General features: G+C 31.5%; 1 protein-coding gene across 1 annotated transcript; it reads left to right on the plus strand.

Annotated features, from left to right (window-relative positions):
• Positions 1–270: 270 nt before the first annotated feature.
• On the plus strand, positions 271–10544 carry LOC132756105 (uncharacterized; the record flags this gene model as incomplete). Its single annotated transcript, XM_060747095.1, is given in 7 exon segments — positions 271–433; positions 2876–2932; positions 3749–3871; positions 7622–7684; positions 8298–8363; positions 9486–9575; positions 10477–10544. Coding segments are annotated over 7 exon segments (482 nt in total), but the record flags the coding sequence as incomplete, so codon positions are not given.
• Positions 10545–11775: the final 1231 nt, after the last annotated feature.

Raw genomic sequence — 11775 nt, forward strand, 5'->3', positions numbered from 1 at the left:
AATTGCACACCAAGGCGTTTTGTCAATGTATTTATATAATAGTTCGCTATTTTATTGATTATTAAACTTAAATTACTTCTCTACCGAGACATGGACGGGAGAGTAATATAATAAGTTCCATACTTCCTGATTCTATTATTACAATGTTTAGCTATACGTAAACGATATATTCTTTATAGTTTTTATATTCTTTATACGCACAGGTATGTATTATATTACATTCATTTAATTGTTCTTTTTTATGTATTTTTTTGTTGTATACAATATGTTTAAACGATTATTGAATAACATACGCGTCGTATCATTTACAGTGTTATTTTAGACATGATCTGTTAAATAGTATATCATAAATTTCATTTTAATATTTTAGTGTTATTTGTGTATTAAGGAAAATTAAACTGTGATAATTTGGAAAAAAATGTCGCGTGGCAAGGTTTGTATAATTACAATCTTACTAATATTCTATAGTTTCTTTTGTTTAGAGACATGTATATTGTTTCATACCTGACGCTTTTTCAAAAACTAAGGTATAAAATTTACGTGTAACATGAAGGTAGTGCCTCAATATTGTCTCACAATCTTATTCAAATTACGCGCTGATCGAAATGATAGCATTGTTGGATTAGTCACTGGCATTAGTAATCAAAATAAAATAGTTATATAAAATATTTTCTTTCACTTTCCCTCTTAAAATTCTTACCTTTTTTACCACATCTGCAGCGACGTATAAACGCTGTACAAAAGTCGTTTAATATATAATCAAACTGAGTCTGCAATATGCATGTCATTTTGTTGTGATTAATGCTTGATAAAAATTTTGACTCTTAGTCTTTAAGTCGTAGGTTCGAGCAGTTCTCAGATTTCGCCCACGTTCTCCCCCAACCCCAATAAATATGAACTCAGCACTGGTAAGTGCAAGAAACGGAATAATCATCAAAATGCTGAATTTGCCAGCAATCCATTCGAAGTTTAAAGCATTCCAATAATGATAAAAAAAACAACTTTAAACAATCTAGCTACCAACGGTGTACAGAACCTTGTCAGACAGGACGTATGTGCTCACTGGCCTGATTAGGTTAAGGATTAAAAGTGATCATATTAAACAAAATCCCTTTATATTTGAACGCCTAAAATAAATTTCCAACCTTAAGTGATGAGCTCTGTTACTAATATGTCTTGCATTTCTAAATCTTTGAAATGCAAAACATTAATGCGCTTTGAAATGATAGTAACAATATTATGTTCCTTCTGCATTTTTTTACCCCCGCACAACAAAGTTTTAAGGGGGGTATACTGGAATCAGCTTGTCCGTCCGTCCGTCCGGCCGTCCGTCCGTCGGTTTTTTCTTGTCCGCCCAATAACTTAAGATTCCTTTGATCAACAGTCTTCATATTTGGCATGGAGGTTAGTCCTCATTAGTAGATGACCCCTATTGATTTTGAGGTCACCAGGTCAAAGGTCAAGGTCACAGTGGCCTTGACTTCAAAAAGCTTGTCCGCCCAATAACTTAAGATTCCTTTGCCCTACAATCTTCATATTTGGCATGGACGTTAGTCATGATTAGTAGATGACCCCTATTGATTTTGAGGTCACCAGGTCAAAGGTCAAGGTCACAGGGGCCTTGACTTCAAAAAGCTTGTCCGCCCAATAACTTAAGATTCCTTTCACCCACAGTCTTCATATTTGGCATGGAGGTTAGTCATGATTAGTAGATGACCCCTATTGATTTTGAGGTCACCAGGTCAAAGGTCAAGGTCACAGGGGCCTTGACTTCAAAAAGCTTGTCCGCCCAATTACTTAAGATTCCTTTGACCCACAGTCTTCATATTTGGAATGGAGGTTAGTCATGATTAGTAGATGACCCCTTTTTCGAGGTCACTGGATCAAAGGTCAAGGTCACAGGGACTTTGACTTCAAAAAGTTTGTCCACCCATTAACTTAAGATTCCTTTGACCCACAGTCTTCATATTTGGCATGGATGTTGATCGTGACCATAAGGTGACCCCTATTGATTTTGAGGTCACTGGGTCAAAGGTCAAGGTCACAGGGACCTTGACAAAAAAAGCTTTTCTTCTCAATTGCTAAAGAATGCCTGTCCGCAGTGTATTGATTTTGACATTTTCACATTTGAAGCATGTAGAATACATAACTTAGCAATGCACTGGCTTAGTAACCTCAGATTTGACAGGGAAGTTGTCCTTGAGCTCTAAATGGCCACTGTTGATTCTGACAAAGTGGTATGCGGGGGTATTAACGCCATGATAGTGGCAGTTCTAGTCAGCTTTGCTGTATGTGGTATGCGGGGTTTTCACGCCATGATAGTGGCAGTTCTAGTCAGCTTTGCTGTATGTTAATAAGTGTTGAAAAGGTAAAAAAAAAAAGAATAACTTTATTGTTCATTAAGCGCATTATTTACACTAGGGTGTTACCTGACAAAAATACATTTCTCTTCCTTATATGACAGAAAGAGGTATTCTAGATCAATGCAAACATTTAAACGATATGCACAATTAAGTATTCAAATTTCAACTATTGAAAGAAAAGAAAAACCCGGAAAAGTTTTCGCCGTCTAGTATTAGAATCAACACTGCGAAAGTTAATATTTGCTTGTGGCATAACAACTATTGTTGATGTTCATTCATTCATTCATTCATTCATTCATTCATTCATTCATTCATTCATTCATTCATTCATTCATTCATTCATTCATTCATTCATTCATTCATTCATTCATTCATTCATTTATTCATTCATTCATTCATTCATTCATTTATCATTCTTTCATTCGTTCGTTCGTTCGTTCTTTCGTTCGTTCATTCATTCATTCATTCATTCATTCATTCATTCATTCATTCATTCATTTATTTATTTTCAGAGCGCGTTTAATCCTGTTAGGGCATCAAATTTGCCGTCTGGTATCTTTCAGCTGAGGGTAAGAATACTTGTTTTATAGTCAAAATTATATCCATGTTTTAAACGCTTAAGTTTGCCTGCTACTAACAATGTGAATACGGTCCCAGTGCAAACCAAAACAAGACATCCCCGAGGTCTGCACTGTCCGCTATTCAGTCAGTAATTATTTTGATTTTCTTTTTTCAAATTATTTAGCGTGGTAAATGTTAAAAAATGATATGATTGTTTAGTTTAATTTACTTTTAAGGATTATATGCACGTTGGCTTTATTCCATGCAAAAGCTTGTAATATTTGCAGTGTAAATGATCGCATATTTTAAATGCATTTGATTTGCTACTATTTTAAGAACAGACACTATGAAAATAAATCGTTCAAGGTGACAAAGCACGTGTCTGGGGTAGCTTAGAAACCCACATGACCTGGATTTTTATTCGATTCTCAATTTATGTATGTTTTTCATCGATAACTTTGCTATTTTTTCCATAATAAAGAATATTTTGGAATAATTATATATAAAGCGTACCCGATCCCCCCAAAGAAAGAATATTTATATATTTTCATATCCCAGGCGCAAATTTGCAAATATTTTGCAAGTATTACGGAAAATATGACAGGATTTTCTATTTTTAGCAACAATATTCAACCCGTTACTAACTGAATAGTGCTGCTCTTGAGAAGAAGCAATTTCTGCCGACAAAAAGCGAAATTGGTTAATTTAGTAGTATTTGCACAACACAACAATTTGCTAGCTCAAATAACAGTTAGCTAGCTCTTATACATGTTTGTAACATTAACGTTTTGCTTAAACTAACACAATTGTATAACACTTTTCAGCAATCCGAGGTATCAGAAGCTGCCAGTCTGAGCTCCAGCAAGCAAAGTAGTATTCCAGAACTATCGAAAGCGGAAGAACTTGCGCTCAAGCGAACAAGTTCTGAATTCGCTCCTATAGGACAAGTTAGTAGCTTAGTTTCATAATTTTAAAACACATGTAATATTAGGAATTTATGTATCAATTCAATGCAAATAGATTTCTCATAGCCTTTTTTTTTTAGAAAAGGTCTGCGGCCATTAGTAATTCATTTATGTCCTACCCATGGTGCTAATAATTTAATACATGGAAAAATCTTTCGTCAGATAAAAATAGTAACTTTGAAATTTTGGACTGTATCCATTTTTAGTCCCCTACCGGTTTAACCGGAGGGGACTTTAGGTTTACCCTCCGTCCGTCTGTCTGTCTGTCCGTCTGTCAGTCTGTCTGTCTGTCCGTCAGTCCGTCCGTCCACAAAACTGGATCCCGCGATAACGCAAAATGTACTGAAAATATTTTAATGAAACTTGATATATGGATAGATGGCAGTATGGAGATTATGCACGTCTTTTTTTTTTCTTCCTATGTTGAAAATTCTGGTTGCTATGGCAACAAATAGCCTGAAAATATGGCAAATTGAACACATAAACTGGATCCCGCGATAACGCAAAAAGTACTGAAAATATTTTTATGAAACTTGATATATGGATAGATGGCAGTATGGAGATTATGCACGTCTTTTTTTTTTCTTCCTATGTTAAAAATTCTGGTTGCTATGGCAACAAATAGCCTGATTTTAAAAATTTTATGAAAAAAATGTTGTCTTTTTTAAATAACTTCTTTATTTCCTAATGTATCTACTTCAAACTTCATATATATGTTTCTTATTATCACTCAACATTTTTGAGAAGGTTAAATACTCTAGCAAGACTATTTCCAGAATTATGTCCCCCTTGAACTTAGATTTTTTTCGAGAAATTGGTATTTTTCACTCCAACTTCTTCATTCATTATAGGATTTACTTTAAAATCCCACATCGTAATAATATGACAAGGTTGTATAAACATAATTTCCTTACTAGGCAGGGAAACTTAACACATTACTGTGATATAGACAAACTTAGAACTCAAAAGATTTAAGTTCATTCATGTCATTCATTCACTGGTAAAATTGACTGGCCAATGGCCCATCAGAAAGTTGCTGGGGTTCTAACCGGTAGGGGACTTATGGATTGCTTGCAATACTATGATAATTGCTTGTTTTCTTCGAAATTTGTAACAAAGGATGATATGTGAAACAGTTTGGTACCAAGACAAGTTTGTGTTCTTGTTTGGTACCAAAACGCTGATACATTCTATGTTGCTATCAAGACACGCTGGTACCAAGACACTTTGGTACCAAGACACTTTGGTACCAAGACAATTTTGTTTACTGCATTTGAATTAGTTGTAGTATGCGTCTTGTCTGGTACCAAGATGTTTGCAAACACTATTGTGATCTTTCATTACGGTAGCATGGTTAAATTTTTGACTTGTTAAACTGGAACAATAATAAAAGAAACTCTATCATACATACGAAGGGCATATTTTGATTAGTGGCAGCAACTCAATTTAACCATGATTTGCACGGGGAAGTACATGTATAATATACCGTCGGAAAGATTATTGATTTTTCTAAACAACATTCTATTTTCGCACGATTTGCACGTGCAATAAAAGAACAGTTTAAAGTGCTTTGTCGGAATGGATTCTTGGGCTGAAAAGTGTGTAGAGGACCAAAGTTAACATTTTGAAGGACTAATCATTTTTCACAGGCATGGCTTATATATATAATTATATAAAATAGATGTACACGAATATATATATATAACGCGCTGCCGTTGCCACTTATTGAAATATAATATGCCCAACGTATTCAAAAATTCTTTTATAAATGACATAATTATAAGGCCGATCTTAGTAAAAAAAATGTAATATTTTAAGTGTATAAAGCTATATATCTGCTGCAAAAATTACTGTTTGAATTTCTCAAAATAACCCTATGAAATAAATTTAGTAAAGCAAATGGTGCATGCCCAAAATAATTGTGAAACGGATAACATTTGAGCATTTGATTCTGTTTTCGAACAAAATACATGTGTGTTGAATATTAACATAGCCATTTTAATAACCAATATAATTTTACTGTTGACAATTTTTATGTAGTATATTTATATAAAAGCAAATATTCCATATTAATATAAAGCTTTATACACTTTGGCTTGTATGAGTTTAGAAACTTAGTGAAACACGTAGTTTATTTTCTCTGTCTCAGATAGACGAGCTTGGGAGCAGTGCTACCTTAGTAATTTATTTTTCTATTATTTTATAATGTACATCATGATACTTGATTATTTATGATACCACCAAAGCATCACGTTTTTTTGTGTCATGGTGTGACCGGAAATACAAACTATCATTTCGTCAACTTCCGGGTGTAGAATATCTTGCATTCTAATACAATATTGAACTTTGTCTAATAAAATGTTTTGGAATGGTATTCACTTGACTTCCTTGTTCATTTCTACAAGATATTCTTTTTTTATGGGCCGGTGAAATATTTTGAGCCGGTAAAATAAATATGATAATTATCATAATTTTAATCACAAGGTTAAACTAAATCATGTATTCATAAAAAAAAAAACTTATTTTTTTCTGTAAAATAATACACATTTTTGCACATTACAATTTAATGAAGACTCTCCTTTAAATCTTGTGTTTTGAAAGAATTTAGAAGAATGTAGTCCCACAAGACAGCAGTGAAAATACGGAAAATATGTTTCACTGCAGTGAGAACAAAAATTGTTCAGAGAAAATATGGAAAATGAAAATACGCATTTTATTTCATCACTATTGTTCAATACTTCATTTATAAGTATATAATACAAGTAGACATTGTTTGCGTCGAAGAAGAAATAGTCAAGTATTAAGGTGTCACACATTCTTGTGTTGTTGTTGTTGTTTGTTTACTGTCTGGCAGTGTGATTTTGAAAAGATGGCATACTTTTTTAATACGAACATTTATTTTTTACTATACATTTTCATTTATCAATCGTGACGCTTTTATTAATTATAAAAACACTGTTTATAAACACGGTTGCTTCAAATACATGTATGCGAATTATAAACATCTATTCAAGTAAAGTAATAGTGCAGTATTTATAAATTTGCTTTGCAATCTTTTGACAGATATTCACCTTATCATCATACAATAAGTGTTTAAAATGTAATTTATGAGTAATCGCTTACATATTTTGCATTTGGACAAAACATTTAGTTGAAATATACATTTTTCCTTACCAGGTTATAGTCTTGTTTAAATTGAATGTTCTTTCTATTTGACAACAGACAGCAATACTGATGTTAATATAAAAGTAAATATTTATAGAAAAGCTAAAAAATGTTGCTAAAATATGACTGAAATAAAAAAAGATATAACAGTGCCTGCACTGTTGTTTTATTGACGGCTCATTTATATTAATTTTTGTCCAACAGCTCATTTAGATACTCATCAGTAATTCAGAATAGTAGTGCTCATTTCGGAATAGAAATTATAAAAAAATACGTGTACGTTGTTACTGAATATACAGTCAAACTCGTGGACAACAGTCACCTACACAATAGACCAAACATGGTCTTTACAGACAAGTGGTTTTTATTATCCGATTCTATGTTTTATAAAATCAATGAACGATGGTTGAAGTAAGGTCTTTATTAACAGGGTGGTCTTTATTCAGGGATGATCTTAAACACAGGTTTGGCTGTATATAGAAATCTACTTTCTGCCTGATGTGTTCGGTTAATGGTATTGTACTCTATTTCTTACTTCTTGGTACATTTGGTCTTTATTTATACCAGGGTGAAAGTGAGTCAGAGACGCGGATGGGGGACAAGAACGCGGATGATTTAATGCACAATTGGGTAATCAAATAGTTTGCTTGCTTAGAAGTTGCTTTATTTGGTAAAGTTGGATTGTTTAGTGGTTGGTTTAAAAATTTGTTCTTTTGTTATTTTTTTAGAATAAAGAAAAATATCTTGACTGTCATTCGTAGACATGCTTATGTACATGTATATTCTCAGATTACAACAATTATTATATCAAAATGTACTCGTTTTCTTTTTTCTTTTTTCATTCTCTCATTTCATAGATTGATTTCAAATAAAGTTGCAACTTGATTAAATACTTTTTAAAGTTCATGAAATTTGAACAATCATGATGACCGGTAATTTTTTCGTTTGCATACAACGTTCTTTCCCCATTGACAGACACAGTCGGTCAATCGTTTTCTTTTCTTTTGATTCTTTTAATGGGTTTGAAATTTTAAATTTATTTTCCTTGGTCATTTTGAGACTGTAATTATTCGTTTTACTAAATATATTCCCATCATTCGTTTCTTTCGCTGTGGGTTTGAATCCCTCCTGAGACATTAGGCTCTTCCGCATGAAGATAATATTAAAAGGTGCGCAGAAGGCGTGCCGTTCTTTTCTGTGACAACGATGGGTTGTATTCATATTTTTATTGATATTTTTAAAGAGACCGTCAGCTGATCTGATGCAAAGTCTTGATCGGGCAAGTGGTCCTCGGCGAACAAGCGAATGGGTAAGTCTAATAAACAGTTATTTTCCATTTGTGCTCAGTTTACATTGTTTTAAAGCTGTCTGCCCCCAGATGAGCCAGAATATTTCAAGATAGTCACACTTAAGAAATATGTTCTAAGATGTTTAGAAAAAAAATCTAGTCAAAATTTACATTTTTTTGCGTTAAAAAACTGATTTTTTCAGTATATATCATCACATTGTTACCGTTTGTCTAACGCAGTAAGTTCTATATATGAATATTTTATTTATTTATTTATTTATTTATTTATTTATTTATTTATTTATTTATTCATTTATTTATTTATTTATTTATTTATTTATTTATTTATTGATATATTTATTTATTTATTTTTATTTATTATTTTTATTTATTTATTTATGTATTTATTTATTTATTTATTTTTATTTTTGTTATTTTATTTTTTTATTATATTTTTTTATTATCATTATTATATATATATATTTCTTTTGTGGGGGGTGTTATTTACATAGATAGCAAGTGACGTTTGCAATGTGGCTAGGATGCAGTTGGTTTTGAACAAATTTCCGTACAATACTATGAAGGTTTGATAGGGAAAAAACAATCAAGTATGTTCGCAAAAAACTCACTTTTCATCAGAAGCCTTCATGTTTAGTATAGTCTTTGATTTTGTTTATATATATAAACAGAAACACGTTTTAAATTTTGACTTATAGGAATGTATTAATGACAATGGGTGATTATTAAAATAGAAATGATAAATATTTTCATTTGTGTAGCGTGAGGCTATTAGGAAGGGGGTGTTGTGGGGAAGTGGGAAGTGTTGGGCTGTCCATCAAGCCACGCCTTGTTCTAATATTATTGTTGTTGGTTTTTGTCAAAAACATAACATGTAAAGTAGCCAACTAGTTTTAACACGGAACACTTTGGATAGAAAAGAAATTTATTGGCATAGAAGTGTAATAATGTAATTGTTTCGCAAATAATTGTTTATATATAACTCTTTTTAAACAGTCGTACTATATATACATGTAATTATCTGTCAGGACTATAACTGTTATACTATAGCATGGATACATGAACGTTTGTTATATTAGTAACTTTAAATCAATTATTCGTTCTTCTTTCTATCTTCATGTTAAGGATGAAGACGAATTAGAGGTGTCACAGCAGTCTTCAAACCCACCTGTCGATATTATACCATCTCATGTTAGGGGAAGCACTCCGGATAGCGTATGTTTCCATTATGTTTAGTTTTTGATTGTTAAATTATTCAGATATTTCAAGTCACATTATGCCTCAGAAATGAAATAAATATTTCATTCTTTATAAAGGGAAAATATGAAATGTCAGTGCATGTTAGAACTTGCACGCTTTTCAGTGAAGACTGAATCATGTGAATTTGAAATTATTTGTCATAAAAGTAGCGGAATGTAAATAAAGTTGATGTAGTAGATCTTTTTATATGGAAGAGCATTAGTTCCAAGTGTGTGTTTATTATTAATAACTCGAAATTTCGACTCACTAACTCCGACTCGTTAAAATATGTGGCATTTTATTATATTTCGTGAAAATATATTCCATATTTCACTCAAACGAAAAAACATCATCTTAATATTTGAGAAGTAATTAAGACTTAAAGATCCTGTAGGTTGTAATTATGGTTGTTACCACTTTTAAGTGAAATTTTATATAATTTTATGTATATAATTATGCTTTTTAAACAATTTCCAAACAATGAAGAATCTGTAATAAATATGAACTGCAACAATTTGTCCACATTACATTGTAATCATTAAAATATATGCAGTCATTTTCAATTGAAAAAATTGACTTAGACTTTATAGAAAATAGATTTCTAATTACCTCCCTTTATTATCATGAAAATGTAAATTCGGTAATATCTTTACAAATAATGCTTTTTGGAACTTACAATGTTGATAAATCTTCATTTGAGCATTACATTTATGATATAAAACAAAAAAAAAAAATAAAAACAATAAAAATAGAAATAAAAAAAATTGAGTCACGGGATCTTTAAGAAGCAACATCTTTAGAAATCAATGCGCATGCGTGCGTAGTGATTTGTAACAGAATGAAATATGCTATCCTTTCTTTCTTTTTCTTTGAACAGGTTGTCAGTTCAGGAAGATTTGTTCTCGGCGGTAGTCATGGAGAACGAAGACCTCTTGATGCCGGACACCTTCAGGACAATGTAGTACATGTAATGTGATATATAAATACAAAATGCTTTCTTTTAGATATAATTATATTAGCATTATTTTGCATAAATAATAATTGGAAATTACCAAAATACAAGGAACTATTGATATAATCTTATTGGTCATGTAATTCCGTAAAATATTATACAATAATGTAACAGTAACACTATTTTGCATGTATAACAATCAGAAATTGTGCAAGAAAATAATGATTTAATCTCATGGTAAAAATATCCGTCTATAAAGTATGCAGTCTGTATAGTTTCTATTCTACACCTTGATTTAACCTTGGGAATCATTTAATTACATGTCTATTGCCTAATAACATTTTTCGCGTCAATCCTTTCCTAAACATAAACGATTTTCTTTATAAATTGCAAATATCAAAGCATTTGTTACAAAACTAATGGAAAGTAAAAAGATTTTAACCACAAATAAGTCTAACACAAGCACGCGTTTCTTTTTGTAATTTCGATCTGGTGATTCTAGTAAATGAATAGGTTAAAATTATTTATTATTGTATTTTGGAGATGAAATTAATACTCCAATTTGATTTATGATTGCATGTCGGAACAAATAATCATATGTTTGTTATTTCATTTCGGGCAACTAATAATTCGATACTTGTTATTGCAATACAGAAACAAATAGTTCCACGTTTGTTTTTGCATTTCGGAATAACACGATGCTTATTATTGCATTTCAGAGAGCGAATAATCCGACTTTTGTTATTGCATTTCGGAATAATAATAAAAAATATGAGTTTTTGCATTTTAATGGACAAACATTCTGATTTTTGTGTCTGCCTTCAGACGAAAGCGATAATCCTACATGTGTTTTGTCTTATAGTAAAATTGATAATGTATATTTTTCATAGAAAAATAGCTCAAGATGTATTATTGTATTTCAGAAGACAAATTATAATCTCCATAAGTCAATGAGGGCACAACTCAGCGAGGTAATACTTTTTTTTAAATAGAAATCATAAGTGTTTACAAAATGCACTTCAGAAACTCATTGCGTCTGTGTTTTTATGTAATACAACGTAGTATTTTTTATTATGGAACGTTGTATGCCATTTTTATTTAATAAAAACTTTGCATTGCATTACTTTCCTAGCGTCACTAGTTTTTTGTTGTTGTTTGTTTTCTAGTTTGACGATGCCAGGCCAAGCACATCGACGGCTGATATTGAAGTTGAGGTGAATACGT

This window comes from Ruditapes philippinarum, unplaced genomic scaffold (assembly GCF_026571515.1).
Source record: "Ruditapes philippinarum isolate M1 unplaced genomic scaffold, ASM2657151v2 ctg980_1_1_1_1, whole genome shotgun sequence".
Lineage (NCBI taxonomy): Eukaryota > Metazoa > Mollusca > Bivalvia > Venerida > Veneridae > Ruditapes > Ruditapes philippinarum.